Source organism: Scardinius erythrophthalmus (assembly GCF_964197995.2).
Source record: "Scardinius erythrophthalmus genome assembly, chromosome: 2".
In the NCBI taxonomy this organism is placed as follows: domain Eukaryota; kingdom Metazoa; phylum Chordata; class Actinopteri; order Cypriniformes; family Leuciscidae; genus Scardinius; species Scardinius erythrophthalmus.
In genome coordinates this window covers 48,475,138-48,491,973 of record NC_138222.1, presented here as the reverse complement: position 1 = coordinate 48,491,973, position 16,836 = coordinate 48,475,138, and the positions used below count along the sequence as shown (strand labels likewise).

Sequence of the window (16,836 nt, the reverse complement as noted above, 5' to 3'; positions counted from 1 at the left end):
GCCAGCAATCAACCCAAAAAGAGCCAAATGCAGTGTATAAATTCAACCAGACATCTTTTAGATTATTCAAAATCTCAAACATTTCCACAATGTGTACTGTATTTTTTATGTGTTTATGCTGAGGGTCATACATATTGTGGACGTATTGTGTTTTGTATTGTCGTCTGGTATAATATCTACTGCAGTCATGTACAGTATGTCAATGACCTGTTTGTTGAGGGTGGGCTTGTGGTGTTGGTGAACAGGTCCATGCCCGCACTGTGGTTGTTGACACCGCCCATAGACTGTGTGCTGGGGGAGGCGGAGGGGGTGTGTATGCCGATCTCCTTCAGACGCTGGTTCTATACAAACACACAAAGCACAGGAAAAAACATTCACTGAGAATGTAAAATATGTAAAGAATGGGCTGTTTGGCTGAATACTATTGTAATGGTCACTGTAGAGCAGGACAGCACAGAGCATTTCCTTATCTGAGCTCTGTGAAATCAGACATATAACAGCAAGTCAGGCAGATGAAGTGGGTCTGTATTGTGGCTGTATCCACCGTTTTCCTGACGAGCATGTTGCGTTTTGAATTATGGGAGGAACTTCTGGATTGGTGAACTTCCACTCAAAAAGACTGAAACAAATTATGATGTTGCGCCAAAAATAATCCTTATCAGTCAGTTTGACTGTCAATTTACCTTAATGTTTTATTTTCAGACGTCAGAGGAATAACGTAAAGCTTGGTATTTTAATGTGATATGGTAACAGAAAAATATCTATGACAAGAGCTCTTTACAGTCTGCTGCGTTCTTTTCCTTCTGATTATTTTCTTTTTGTCTTTGTATTCCGCTGTAACAGTATGAAAAAGATAAACTATACTGCGCATTTGTTGGTCTGCTCTCCCGATTTAATTTAGGATACATCCCATGAATGATTCATTGGAATGCACTAAGAATCCCCCCAACAAATCCCCCGTTTGTTTTCAACTGATGCTTTAAAATGTAATTGTCTCTCTTTTTCACTTTTTATCCCTATTAGCAGTATGTTCTGGAACGTTGCTAAAGCAAGTAAATACAATATTTGCTATCTGTCAAAACGATGGGAAGAACTTTGAAAATATTATCACTCAGTGCTAACATTACATAATATACAGTAGATGGACAAATATTACTATAGTTGTTTCACTCATCTGTAATATTGCTGAAGAAATAATCAAGATTTTGGGCATATTCATGGACTGTTTTAGTAATCTGTTAATGCTTTTACACTTTTAAAGTTTCCTTTTAATGTTCGATGGTTGAAGGGTGAGTAGAAAAATGTTACTTCATTGTACCCAGCTATGTTAAAAAAAGGGTTTATTGAGCTGCTGCTAACTGAGCGAGCCTTTCACTGATTGTTTACAGTTTAAAGGAAGTTACTCCCAAAATTCGCAGAAAGCATCATGGGGCGTGGGAAAAAGGTGGATAAGAGATGGCTGAAATCAAAGAAGATCTCCCAAGTTACTTCCCTTGGCAGCAACTAGAACAGCCAAAACCAACCATATGAAAAGAACAAGAAAAGTCATAAATCAATAATATGTTGGACCATTTCGAGCCAAGCAAGTAACTAGAGTAAAATGAGTTGCCTTTAGATCAACCAAAACCTAGAGTCATGTCTGGTCTAAAGTCTGTCCATGCTGCCCAGAACAACATTAAACCAGGAGTGTCTTAAAAATGCAACAACAACAACAATAATAGTTATTATTATTAATTATAGTCATATCGACACAAAATATTTGGCCAAATGCAGTCCTACAAACAATCACAGCAAACCTGGAGCTTTTTTATTTATTTAAAATCTCATTTTAAATTGCCAGCTTTAATAAGAAACACTGAATTTTTTTCCAGCCCTAGATTTTCTAAAGAGAGAGGAAGTAGGTTGCGACATGTTGAGGTTTTATGCCTTTCGATATGCCCTTAACAACACTGAGAAAATGTGGAAAGAAAATAAAACACAGAAAGAGAAAGCGGTAGCTAGAAAACTTGCCCCTGCAGGAGTGTTGAGAAAACAATGAATCAAAAAGAAACACCAGTTCAATTTCACACAAACTTATTCGAACATGGGCTGTGTAAATATTTTGATGTTGGACTTTGAAATTGCTCTGAACGTTTGCACTATTCAGATACGGAGCCACGGTGCATCTGGGGATACATTGTACATTGTGCGAGTCTGTGTGTGTATTTGTGTCAAGGTATGACAGTACCTCCTGATGGGGACAAAGAAGTTTGATTAACCTCGCTCACCACTTACTGCTGGAGGCTAATCATTGAAGGTACAAGGGCGTATTGTATAAACAATCACGTATGTGTAGGACACAATGTTCCCAGAACACCAGCTCCAATCCAGCCAAATCTCGGTTGCAACAGCCTTCTCTAGGAGTTGGGATATGCCTATATTGTATACTCTTTATATTCTCTCTCTCTCTCTTTTATATATCTCTCTCTATCTCTTATATATATGAAATCAAGAAGAGAACATGTTCATTCACAGATAATAATGGGAGAGATCATGGCCTACCTTGAGTGCTTGCAGACGGGCTTGCTCCTCCTCCAGGGCTTGTTGCTTCTCCTTCTCGTCCATCCTGCTGGATGAGAAGGAGAAGGACATCCCGGTGTTGGACAGGGTCGACACCGCATTGGACAGAGTGTTGGCTCTGCAGACAAAAACACAGATCCACACAGAAGTGAGATTTCCCTTTCATTTCTTTAAGACCTGATCAATTTAACACTGTTCGCAACCCCAAAAGAAGTCAGTATGTGCCTATATATAAATCTCTTGCTAATGGTTGTTGTTGCAGTATCAAGTGCTGTTAAGAGGTGGCATGAATTTGACTACATAATTTTGTTTTTCTGTTTTAAAATGTTGAGATAATTGAGATGCCATTAGCCTAATTAAAATTTAAAGTTTATTGCCTAATAAAAGCCGTTTTAATTTTACACAAAATTGGGCGCTTGTTGTGCTTGTATGTTATTGTATGACCAGCCTGCTACAGGGGTGCAAACACATGTATGGTCAAAAAAGAGAGAGGTAATCGAAGCCCTCGTCCCGCGGCAAATATCCAGATACTACATTGCCACCATCCCCAACCCACCCCTATAGGCACAGAGTCAAATGAAATTTAGAAAAACTATCTTGCACTTCTTCTTCTTGCTTTACTGCTACTTCCTGAAAACAATTTCACCTGATGATTTGAATAGCTCTTTTTGTAAAGAATTAATAATTCTAGGATGATTGGGGGTAATTGTGTAGGGTAGGCATAGTGCATCTGCATAGAAACTAATAAACAAAATACAAATATAAATACAATAAAACACAAATACACGAGAAGTAAAGCAGTGCTTTATGTTTTTCAGGTAAATTAACTGTATTAAGTATTAATACAGTTTATCTTTTGACAAAACGTGATTTTTCTCTTTCTCTTTTGTTGTTTGATTAACTGTGGTGACACAAACAGCTGCAGGTATATTGGGTGCTGTCCCTTTAAGACAATGCACGTATCTAATACCGGTAATGACACGCATCCGTTTTATTTTGACTGCGTTTACGGGGAAACTCGTTGAGAGTGAGACGGACACTGGCTTATTTTTTCGTGCACATGTCTGTTGTGTCTGTCTTATCTAAACACAAATAGATAAGAAAGAAAAGGGAATTCGGTGTTCACGAACTTCGCGTGCTGTCTGCGACTGCATGGCTCTGTGCGCCGACAGACCATTTGGATGTTAAACATAATATATATAGCCTGATACAGCAAAGACAACGTCGGCAGTATTGACGGCAAAATAGGCTACAGAATATTTCGTTCTGTAGGCCTATTGACAGGGGCAATATTTGAAAATCGATAATTAGGCCTATTTTTTAAATTACAATTATATATGCATTTGTCAAAACCGAGAGACTTTCAAGCATCAAAATGTAATTTATTAATATGTATTTGCGCCTTCTATTTTGTCTGAAAACTTCCAACACTCTTGCGTGTCGCGTGAAAAATAGGCGTCGGTTGCGGTTCTATATCTAGCACGCGGTTTCGGCGCGGCTCGAGAAGTGTGTGTGTCAAGCAGGCATTGTGCTCTAACACAAGCTCTAACCAGTTAACATGAGAGCCGACATAAAAACGGACACTCCACGCCACGCAGAGAGAAATGTGATGCAGTGGCAGATCCAGAGTGAGAAAGAAACACTAGTGGTTCACGCTTGCGCACATACTGCTGGTTTGGCGCGCAGTGTTCTGATTCGCTTATTTCCTATTTACTTGTTGGTGGACGCAATCCAGAATTACTGTTGGTTAAATTATAATCAGACCCTCTCAACCCCCCCCCCCCTTAAAAAAAAACTCTTCGGATCTGCACGATTCACACAAGTCACCCAAACTGACGTGAAAAAAGCGGGAGGCGCCGAAAAGCGCGCTGTTTGCACCCCTGCTGCTACTCAAGTAATCTTATTCAATCAAGTGCCTTTAATTCGCTATATTTATGATCAATAGCAGTGCAAAGTAATGGCAGTGAAAACCAAACACATGGTACCACCAAGAAACACATTTTTACAGGTTTTAAAAAGATATATATAAATGTCAGTGAATGTTAGATTTGGTAGGTCCTGTAAAAAGGCTTTCTGGGACCTGTTATGGATCAAATCCAATGATCAACGCTTTTCTTGTTATCTCTGTTCATTACCATTAATTCATGGTGATGCAATCCTTTTTTCCCCCATCTACTGATAAATATGGTAAACATGGAAGGTCAACCGTGCTTGCTTCATGCGCAAGAACAAACCTCATTGGTTCTCGCGCATCATGTCAGCGCAGTTAAGTGTCTGTGTTTACCATATTTGATTAGCTCTAAGTAAGTTGTGTGAATCAAAGCCTAAATTAAACCTGGTCAACATGTAAAGCAGTCGTGTTTGTTCAGAAGACTTGGATTAACAGCTCAATTCATATGGATTTATTCTACGAAGTCTTTATGAACCTTTCAAATGCGTGAACGTTTTATTTGGTTGACAATTACTTCACAGACAAATGCCCAAATAGGGCTTTACAATGTGATTCTGGATTGTTTGGATCTGTAAGGTTTCGAACCTGTTGTCAGCGGAGAGCTCCTTGGTTTTCTTTCCCTCCAGAGAGGCCAGGTGCTGCTCAAGAGCCTCCAGGAGACTGCTGGGAGCCTGCAGGAGAAAAAAGACAAGTCAAGAACTCAACAAAAACATACAGCAACCGGTTTAAAGAGTACCACACTCACACAGTCAAACACACTTAACACACACACACACACACACTCAATCAACCCAAGTTTCAGCAAATAATAACAGGAGCATGCTTTAAGCTTTTGTGAAGAGGAGTACAGGCAAAGGATAAACAAGCTCAGAAAACAAGAGAGAGGAAGAGTACAAATATAAAAAGAGAGGAAGTGGCATGCACACTTGAAAATCCAAACCTCAAACTCATGACAGACCCATGAGGTCACCAATATAAAAATCCATGACATTAAACTCTTTACACTGGCTTTTGGAACTAGCACTTCGGGATTTCTGCGAGACATTCTTGTGTTTTGAGTCGCAAATCTAACTAAAACCTTCCTCTGAGCCTTTTATACCGATCTAGGATTTGTTTCCTTCGAAAATAATTATCTTAACGACATGAGGAATAATTAAACGATCCAGATCAGCAAACACGGAATGTGTATGTTAGCACCTAAGAGCAGAGCACACACACCTCGTGCTGCTTCATTCAAATGAGAGTAAATGTTAGCACAAGCTCAGAGCTCATGGTTGGTGAAAAGAGCAGGTGCTTTGAGCCAAGTTTCCAGAACAGACAAATCGTGTATAAACTGCTCTTACGAACTAAGGGGAAGGTAAGCTCTTTGACTGGGCCTAGCTGGCAGCGCTGGCCAACATGTCTGGATCTGATCTAGGTTGGCTTTTTCTCCACATCGCTGAGAGGGCAGTTTGGGTTTAATCCATCCCACAGAAAACAGAAGCCAAAAGAGAGGAAAAATACATGTGCAGCAGCAGTCTACAATTCAAATAGAAGTAGAAAACGAACATTTTAACTAAGCGGGAAAATGTACTACTTCCACAAAAACAGAGATGAAAGGGTAACAGCTTTTAATTTGCTTCTTTCCTGTCTGATTTGATTTCCTCGGAGAAGAGACGACGAGAACAGGCTTTTGATTAAATGGCTACATTATAGATGTGCGTGGCGGCAATGCAAAGGACAAAGTGAGGTTACATGAATACTTCATCAAAATCCTACAAACGAAGGGTCGCTGGGGCAGTTTTCTCACGTAAAGGCGAAACCAGGCATCGGGTAAAAAACATACAGTATAGCTCTCGTTCTGTGCTAGAGAGCTCCACCTTCTCCAACTTTGATGGCCAGGGGGTTTATAAGCATGAAGCCGCCATGCAACCCAGCAGGGGATTTGCTTTTATGCTGATCTGAGCCAACGATTTGATCAAACCATAAAGAGACAACTGCACGTCTGGTCTCAGATCAGCAGAAAAAGCGATGTACAGCCATGCCTGCAAAGTGACAGGGCAGAAGATGGCAGTTTGAGACACATTTAATCAGTTAGCCTGGTTTTAAAGGGATGAATCTGCTGATGCAGTCAGGAACAAACTAGGGCTGGGAGATATAGCTAAAAAAAGTTAACTCAATATTTACCATTTGATGATCTTTGATGTATTTTTATTACTTATTAATACATTATTATTTTACATACAAATGTATATATATAAATTATTAATCGATATTACATAGTACTATTATTATTATATAAATATGCATTTATATTATTATTATTATTATAATATTTATATATTTAATTATTATTCTTCTCATTCCAATACTATGTGGAACAGTCCAACAATACATAGTAATAAACAAAAATAATTACCCAAATATTATCAGTTTTATGTTTCATTCAAAAGATGGTATTATAATATTTTTGTTAAAATATGAACATATTTATGTACCTATGATGAGTGCAAAACTGCCACAGGTTTCTTATAAACACAAATATTATGGCTGGGCATTAACAAATTTCACAACTCGATTTTAATTCACAAGCTTGCGATTGGTTCAATTTAGATCGATTAATTGGAGTCTATCAGGTACAGTACATGACAAATTTTCTCCAATGCTGTAAACTATACAGGGAACCCCCATTTGTACATCACTATAATATTAAAGGTTAAAATTAAATGATCTGTAGGCTACTTACATTTAATTTATACATAAGGAAGTTTTTATAGTAATAATAATAATATTTTTTTCCACGACATATGTATGTTTCTACAATTTTTTTTATAAACATTTAAATGGTGGTCGTCATAAAAACATGACGTATTTATTCAAACATATTAAATATTAAAGAACAGGTTAAGTAAAAATTCAATGAATATGCAACAGTGCATATATTTAGCAAAATGCTCCTTTCAAGACAAGAAACGGATTTCGGTAAGTTGTACTTTATCTTTCAAAATACCTTTTCATGTTCTTTCACGTTTACCTTGTGCTACAAAGTTTTGTTCATTCACCAACTGAAAACAGCACAGACTAAAAGATCGATTCTTGGGATTACCTAGATTAACCTAGCACTAATAAATATTAACGATGCTGGTTAACAACATTTTTAATATGTGGTAAATATTTGATTTATCACCCAGCACTAGCATTAGCCCAGATTATGTCAAATACAAGCAGTGCAAATAACCCACCACCTACAAGGTAAGATCCTCTAGTCGTCTGAAAGGAACAATAAACAATGTGTTACCACACAAGGAAATAACCTTTCATTCAGTGTGTTAACCCCACTCTGAAATGTCAACACATTCAAACACAGGTATCAAATTTGCAAAGTGTAGCTATACTGAAATAGTGTGATCATCACTAAACACACAATTGAAAGAGAACTAAACAGAGAGGGAGTGTTTGACATTTGATCGAACTATTTAAAACCAAACACAAGAGAGAACGTCTAAGTAACAGTGAGCATGGGTACAAAAACAGCACATCAGACAACAAGAGATAGGACGAAGACAGGTGAGAAACACAGAGAGAAAAGAAAAAAGGAGAGCGGTGGTGTGATGGACGACACAGCAGCAGCATAGTGAGGAAGAAGAGGGAAAAACAGAAAGTGGAGATGAAATGTACACTGACCTGAGTGAGATCTGGGATGTCACCCTGATCAATCCCAACTTGCTGTGTCATAAACAAAACAACAAAAAAGGTAAACAAACAAATAAACGAGGGGGAGGGGGGAAAATATGAAAAAGAACAAACATAACGGATCAATACCTCATGCAGTGACTTAAAAATGAAAGAAAGAAAAGTAACCGCGGTGTGGCATGCCGAGAGCCACGGAGGACCAATGGAAACGGACACAGACATTGATAAGATCTCACACAGCTGACTGTGCCGTGTGGAGTGGTTAACATTCAAAAACAATTTTGACAAACGATGACTTTTAAATGAGACCCAATGGGGGTAAAACAGCAAATTAGACAAGCATCTTACATTGTGACGGACACTGACTCATTTTCAAATCAAATCCCTGAGATATTTGACGCATCAGAAGAACAGCCAGTCTGAAAATAAACCAGACAGTCTAACGGCTGGCTGAATGGACGGAGCGGGGAATTGTGGGAAAGAAGGCAGCAGCATGGAAATTCATCAGTGTCAGAGAGAGAGAAGAGGGAGTGAGAGTCCTATTAGCACCAAACACAGATCTTCTTCTGGGCCAGAAGGAGAGAGAGACAGGACTCCGAAACTTTAAGGGTCTCAACTTAAGCCGTGTGAATCCACAGTACGAATGACAACCATTCACGACCACAGTATGAATGGCAGGAGACATATGACAAATGTTTCCACACTGTATACAGCAGACTTAGTGGGGTACCGCACTTTTCGACCAATAACTTTCAAAGATAGCTTTTACAGTCGTTCATGATTACTGGATTAGGATTGTAGAGATTGCTAGGGGTGAACTTACATATGAGCACTACTGTTATAGGGTTGGTAAGATTTTTATTTAATGTTTTTGAAAGTCTTTTATGCTCACCAAATCTGCAATTATTTGATAAAAAAAAAACAGTAAAAACATTTATATTGTGAAATATTACTATATATAATAATCGTTTTCTATTTTAATTTTAATGTTTTAAAAAGTCATTTGGTTCCTGTGATGGCAAGCTGAATTTTACTCTTCAGTGTCACATGATCCTTTAATTAGCTGATTTGGTGCTCAAGAAACATTTTTTATTATTATCAATGTTGAAAACAGTTGTGGTGCATAATATTTTAGTGGAAACCAATATATATGTAGAATGTTGTAACTTTGGATAGAAATATTTTTTTAACATTATAAATCATAAATCTTTAAATTTTTCGTTATATCAAATATATAACAATATCAAATCAAGGTGAATATCAAATGAGACGTCAAATGCAGTGACAAACAAATCATTTTTGGCAGAGAAGGCACATGTATATGTTTATGAGCACAGTCCATGAGGATTGTGCAAGGCAATGTAATGCAGTGCCGCAACACTAAATATGGTCTCTGTGCATGCAACTATCCAGAGAATATGAATGCCAGAGCATTGTGGGATAGAGATATCAAAGAGGGAGAGGGAGAGGGAGAGAGAAATAGTGGGAGCAGAGGGGTCTAGACAGCCCGTCTAATCTCAGACCTGTCATATCAAAATACCCTTGATTGTGTGTGTGTGTGTGTGTGTGTGTGTGTGTGTGTGTGTGTGTGTGTGTGTGTGTGTGTGTGTGTGTGTGTGTGTGTGTGTGTGTGTGTGTGTGTGTGTGTGTGTGTGTGTGTGTGTGTGTGTGTGTGTGTGTGTGTGTGTGTGTGTGTGCGTGCGTGTGTGTCTCATTGGTACCTCAGCCACTTTAAGGAACTCTGACAGCTTGGTCATCCTGTACAGAAACTTTTTATAGATGTCCAAAGCATCTTTACACTGGTTTTTCTTCATATCAAAGTATTTCTCTGAAAAGGGAAGAGAGAGAGAGAGAGAGAGAGAGAGAGAGAGAACAGAGAGAACGATTAGCAGAGTGACTCAAATAGATAAAGGCTGCAATTATCCATCAGAGGACTGTCAAAACACTCTGGGCTGACGGAGCCAGGGGCATATAAAAGCTGCTGTAATGGTTCGCTCAAGGACAGCTAGCACTCCAAAGTCTTTTCAAATCATCAACCTAAACGCCGTATGTTACGACATAAAACATAATAATTAAAATCACGGGAAAATGACCGGCTTAACGACTGAATAATAGAGCTTAAACAAAGAGCTTAAAAAAATAAACTAAAACTAAATCGGACCTCACTTCATTAAAGGGCCATGAAACCCTAAAACACCTTTTTTTTTCTATTTTATGTTATCAGATATGTACAGGTTGCACATCAATGCAAACAACAATAACACTCATTATGTTTATTATTGAATATGTTAGCCTAAGCTAATGCTAATAAGTTATCTATAAGCTAATGTTCTCCAAAACAATGACAAAATTCACATTTAGAAGATTTAAGCATTCGAAACTTACAGTCTCTCACTTCCGCCAATACGGATCATTGATGACATTGCCCTGCACTTCGGCTTCTCATCAGATTTTTTGTCCAATCAAATGCTCTCTAGAATCTACAGCATCCCGTCCCAAACAGACGGCGAAGCTATGGCTGAAATCAGTCACTTGTTCACACTATTACTATTTTATATAGAAGATAGGAAACAATTCATATAGTGTAAATATGCTTTCCATTGGGGCGAATGTAGTCTAGTTTCGCATTAGTCACGCGAACCGCCGGAGCGTGCACAGTCTGCTCCGGTCCACAGACACAATAGCTAAAAATGGTTATTTTTTCTTTTTCTGAGCCACTTCGTTCTTCCGGTTTAAAAAGCAAAGTTGAACCAATGTCACGAAAAGTGTCAACATCAACTGTACGGTTCTTTGCTCAGAAAGCCTAAAGACTTAACCCCTAAAGCAGAGCGTGAGAGAAGAACGTTCTCTTAGAGTAAGAGGGAGTAGATTACTCTTACCCAACAGGTTGATGACGCCCTCATTATAGGCAGCAAACAGACGGATGGAGTCTTTGAAAAGCAGCATGAAGGCAGCGTTGATCACTCCGTTAGTCAGCTCATTAGGGTTAGCCTACAGACACACACCCACACATCCACACGAGAGAGTACATATCATACCAAATAGCTTGGACTGAATCAACATCAATGTTGTTCTGTTAAAGTAGGGTTTTGCAACCTGGGGCTTAAGGGTTGCCAAGCCTACTTGAATTTATCACTTCAATCACAAGAGTAATCAAATAATCTGCAATGTAAACATTGACCCATCTTTCCAAACAGAGTGAAAAATCGCTTTCATTAAAAGAATAGAATAAGAAGCTTTTCACACTGTACATATTTATGCATTCTGTCTGCACAGATTTTAATTGTTTACATATGCACCACTGTTAAAAATTTGAGGGTCAGTAAAAAAAAATCTTGAGAAATGAATACGTCAGCAAGGATGCATTAAATGGATCAAAAAAGACAGTAAAACATTTATAATGTGTCAAAAGATTTCTATTTTAAATAAATGCAAAAATAGAAAAAAAATAACTATTTTCACAATTGATAATAATAATAAAATGTTTCTTGAGCACCAAATCAAGCATATTAGAATGATTTCTGAAGGATCATGTGACACTGAAGACTGGAGTAATGGTGGCTGAAAATTCAGCATTGTCTTCACGAGAATAAATTAAACTTTAGCATATATTAAAATAGAAAGTAGCTGAATTAAATTGTAATAATATTATTTCACAGTATTACAGTTTTTACAGTATTTTTAACAAATAAATGCAGCCTTAATGAGCATAAAATACTTCAAAAATGCCCAATATTTTGAATGGTACTGCATGCATTTTTTAAATAGGGGTTATGAAGCATATAATTAGTAAAACAAAAACAAGAGAAAAATCATTGGGAAGTTTTAAAGCATGTATGCATGTTCTCCATCACAAACCTGGAAATCCAGCAGCGCGTCCAGCTGGTTTTGAATGATAGGCAACGTTTTGATCAGCTTCTCTGTGTTCATGGTGCGCATGACTCCATCAATACTGCTCCATAAACAGATAAACAAACAATCAGTACTCGCCACTTACTCGCAATCTTAATTAGCGCTTAAAAAAAAAATCAACTTTAAAAACAACTTAATTATCGGAGTAATGAGCTAGCATGATTAGATTGTGTCCTGCTGAGACAATATGTTTGAACACAATCTTGACTCCAGGCAGAAGTGAGGTTTACCCACCCTCTTTTCATCTTGGTGAAGTCCACAGCCACCAGCCTATAGGAAAGAGCTTTCTCGTTGAGATATCTGCTGTACCGCCTGATGAATGTGGACATGTCATAACCTGAGGGACAGAACGAGGGGTTTATCATCAGTGTGTGTGTGTGTGTGTGTGTGTGTGCATACAATGCTTTAGAGACAGTAAAGGTGTTTCTTACATACCTTGCAATGCACCTTTGTCAAGGAAATTGTTTAGATTGAAGAGCGTGTTTCTTGAGGCCAGATACTGAATGAAACGCTGCGGGTACAGAGAAGAGATGACACAAAAGTGTAAAGTTATATACTAGACGTAATTCTGCAGCTCTTAATCTGTCACTGTGCGGGAGCGACTTCATCCCTGACATGCGGAAACTCCCCTCTGCTGAATTTGCCGTACACCATGTGAAATCTAGACCTGTGTACAAGACCAGACTCCAGCTCTCTTTGAGCTGCCAAGTATGTCTGCTGCTTCTCCTCTCCTCCGTACAGCCCCATCACACCAGCTCACACAGCTGTGGGCTGAAGAAGAGAGCAAAGAGAAGCACACAGCATTCTGAGTGCTGTTGTGAACAGACATGATGGGAGTTTTGGGAATGCAGGAGATTTACACTAAGATAGGATGCATTCCGACCTCATTCATGCATGTAGTGGACATGACGGGCAAACAAAGTAAAACAGACTCTAGATCTGTGTACATATATAAATGAAGGTGACTGTGTACATACATATAAATGAACGTGACTCTTGAAAGTTCATTGTACTAGGGGTGTAACAATACATCGATATGGAACGATGCATCGATCAAACGTCTAACAATACAATGCATCGATGCCACACATAAAATATCGATATACGGTACCTTTATTTTGACACTCTCCACATATTCATGTATCTTTTCTCAGCTGAAATAGATGTCTGACAAGATGGACTGAACCCTAAACACGTTTTGTTACGGAAGCCAGTAGGCATCGCGAGTTCATGTTTTTCAGCAGAAACCGACAAGCAGCACCCTTGTTGTTTGTGAACACAACCCAAAAAGTCAATTTTAGCGAATCAGCGTGCAGTATTCAGGTCAGGTGACAAGGCTGTTAGTCACTTCGAAAATAGATTCGCTAACTAAGAGGAGTTTCATCAAAGATGACTAAAAGTGATTGAGGATGGATAATTTCAACGAACTTGATCTGAACCTTGCTAAAGCAGCACGGTAGCTCCCTGTGCGTCTAATCACAATAACAAAGTTTGTCAGAAGAGATTAACGTTACAAAAATTGACTTTAAATATATAAAAAAACACACTTTCAATGAATTTAAAATTTTAAGTTACCTGTATTTTTTTAGTTATTATTACTTTAGTTATTATCAAAACAACCCAGCTGCAGTTTGATTGATATTACTTGGAATGCACAATAATAAAAAAAACATGATTTATGAAAATGAACAAGACCGGAGTTATCTGTTTTTGCAAATTAACTCTTCTGTTGTAAATGTTTTCAGGCAATGTGCAGAGTTTAATTAAATGTTCATGTATTATATATTTTGGTTGCACTTGTGAGTTAATAATTGTAACTGGTTGTGTAAACTTGGCACATAATATCTAAATATCGATAAATCAATCGATATAGCCCTGAATCAAATCAAATCGTACTGCAGAATTATCGGCAAATATCGTACTGCTGGCTGAGAGAATCGATATTGAATCGTGATAACCTGTCCGATTTACACTCGTACATTGTACCCTTACACAGACCTCAAAACCATCTGGTATAAATATTGTTTAGTAGTAGTTGGTGAAGTAGTTGGTGATGAATAGAGGAATAATCATGTTCTAAAATGTTTTGTGGTCTGATCACGCTTATCATATTGTAATATAGCTAAAAATGTAAGAGATCTTGCATTTGTGACACTGATCTGCACAAAGCAACAATGGACTGCCCACTCACCTGTTAATCAACCACTTTACTAAAACAAAGGTTTAAAGTCATGATGTGACGGAAGGAGCAACAGATCTTTTCTGCCGTATTGTGACGTACATCCGAGTGAAACAGATTTACGAAAAAGATAAAAGTGTAGGGCGAGGACTTAGTTGATTAGATGGAGGCATATCTGAAGTTGATTGTAAGAAAGAGTTTAAGCAGAGAATTCCAACACAAGTCATCAGAGAGAAACATGTAGTTTCATAGGATTATTAAGTTATGATATTTGAATGAATAATTACAAGATAAAAAAAATGAAACGTATGCCTGGATAATTATTCACAATAAGAGCAATAATATGCATTCAAAAAATGGATAGGGTGATTTTTAAAAAAGAAAAAAATCTAGAAAAGACTAGAACGCTTTACATTTTAAGCAGATTTAATTTAAGCTCAACCGAACCTGCTGAGAACAAACGTCTTGCAGAAGCTCAAACGTGCCTCATTGGTTCTTTTATGTCAAGCGAACATGTTCGAGCTTCTGTTTACCATAACTGATGGGTGAGTTGATGAATTTCTATATGTGCATAAAAGCCTAAACTCAATCTGTTCGTCATATAAAGCGATTCAATATCTTCAGAAAATGTAGACCAAACCGCTCAATTAATATGGATTAGTTTTAAGATCTCTTAAAGAACTTTATGAAGCGTCAAAGTGGGAGTCAATCGAGGAAAGATCTTATTTGTGTTCCGAAGATGAACAAAAGACTTACAGGTTTGGAACGACATGAGCGTGAGTAATTAATGACAAAACAATTTATTTCTGGGTGAACTATCCCTTAAATAACAGGTGCAAACAGCCTTCAACTGCCTGAAACACACTATAAGCTGGTACATCAACAAATAATTAGTAAGAAATTCTGAATACAACTAATTGTGTTTCCTGGAACTGTATTCGTCAATGTGATTTATGGGACACTACAAAGTTATCAGCCACCAGAATGCAGTAGGTGTAACCTTGATCTTATTTTGTAAATCAGTGCACCAGAGAAAGAGTCAGCAGGAAATGTACTAGTTTTTACGTACTGGGATGGAGCCTTAGGCTTGTTTCACCTCAGGGGAGAACCAGCATGAGGACCCGGTGACAGGCCCAGCGGTCAGGCAAAATCTGCTTGGTGCAGAGGAATAAAATAGACCTGGCAGTGGCCATTTCTGCCCGTGGCAAAAGTATTCAAAGGTCGAGAGTCACAGAAGGTTCCTAAAATGCATCTGAAGGAACGGGAGGTTTAAAAAAAACTGCATTCCTAGAGCTTTGCTTAAGTTGGAGGATCAAGAGTGGCGATCCATGGAACAGTGGGCTGAAAGTCTTGCGTGTAAATAGAGGGAAAGAGGCCACCCACCCTTTGAAAAAAACAATGATCTCTGATCTCAAAGGAGCCCCTGGTGCCTAGGGTGGCCCTGGTCATGTGATGGCTTTGAGTGAGTTTCCTCAATTTTTTTTACAGTTTGTGTAGCTGCATTTTACCATCATTCTAATATTCAAAAATGGACAATGGGGGAAATACTGATGAGCATGAGGGGTACTGGGGGTACATGGAAAATTTCAGCAAAAAAGGTAAAAAAAAAAAAAAAAAAAAAAAAACGTGGACATATAAATATTATGACTTCATCCACAGTCAGTTATTATTGACATCAGCCATAATTTTAACCGCAGAAAATGAATAGAAATCTGCAATGAATAGGAATCTATTTAATTTTGCAAACAAAATGTAAAAAAAAAAAAAAAAAAATCACAAGAAAACATATAGTGTAGGTGTCTTAATATTTTTGGGAGTCCCTCGCAAGGTTATCAAATTTGGGGGGCATTAGCATCAAACATTTTGAAAATTCCTGATCTAGCAGTGTGTTCCCAATCATTCTCAAAGAAAATATTGGCAATACTTCTGCTTTGCACCCGACCCCTGCCTCAAATGCTGGTCTAAAATCTTTCGGAATCAGATGAGAAGCGGAGTGAGGCAGACCGCATTCAGACCATGAAGAAAATCCCCAGGAAAGCAGCTGTGCGGAGAATGAGCAAGCTCTCTCTCTGGCACCGGGACTTAACCTTGGAGAGAAACCTCTTGGAAAATGCATGGCCGAGCCAGTGAGCACCAAAATGCAGAGAATTTTGCTCCATTCCGGAGCGTAGATCAATATGGATTACTAATTCAGTGGAGTCTGCAAATCCACGCTCGCTCACCTGCTACTCTGCATGAACGCCTCTATCTTACATTGCTTAGGTTATTCAAAATGGATGTCAGAAGTAAGGACGATAAATATAGATTGATAGGCCAGGAAGGGTCCCGCATTCTCTGCTCAGCAAATAATTAATGTGAGAACAAACCTCAAGTAGTGTCAGAGTGAAGCATCATTTATTATTAAGGCAGGAGGCACTTCGACACGGAGCTTTCTCTCCCAAACAGAGGAGCTTCTATTAACACAGCAGCTCAGGCTGAGGGAAGATATCAGCAATCTGGGAACAGGGATTGCTCATGTTTTAGCCACTGATTTTGCGCGTGCAGTCGGGAACTGATCCAGAAG

The 16,836-nt window shown here is 38.3% G+C and overlaps 1 protein-coding gene across 4 annotated transcripts in view; it reads right to left on the bottom strand.

Moving 5' to 3' along the window:
- The window catches only part of LOC308706603 (phosphatidylinositol-binding clathrin assembly protein-like), a 54,753-nt gene that overhangs the window by 14,208 nt on the left and 23,709 nt on the right, over positions 1 to 16,836 (bottom strand). For 2 of the 4 annotated variants that reach the window (XM_081392357.1, XM_081392359.1), the window contains exons 3-12: positions 12,530 to 12,605; positions 12,329 to 12,431; positions 12,041 to 12,134; positions 11,062 to 11,173; positions 9,904 to 10,010; positions 8,174 to 8,215; positions 7,739 to 7,759; positions 5,096 to 5,181; positions 2,542 to 2,677; positions 208 to 341 (exon numbers count right to left, since the gene is read on the bottom strand). In XM_081392357.1, coding sequence (XP_081248483.1) covers positions 208 to 341; positions 2,542 to 2,677; positions 5,096 to 5,181; positions 7,739 to 7,759; positions 8,174 to 8,215; positions 9,904 to 10,010; positions 11,062 to 11,173; positions 12,041 to 12,134; positions 12,329 to 12,431; positions 12,530 to 12,605 — 911 coding nt within the window. The remainder of the gene's footprint in view (positions 1 to 207; positions 342 to 2,541; positions 2,678 to 5,095; positions 5,182 to 7,738; positions 7,760 to 8,173; positions 8,216 to 9,903; positions 10,011 to 11,061; positions 11,174 to 12,040; positions 12,135 to 12,328; positions 12,432 to 12,529; positions 12,606 to 16,836) is intronic. The other 2 variants (XM_081392358.1, XM_081392360.1) reach the window with 1 other exon arrangement.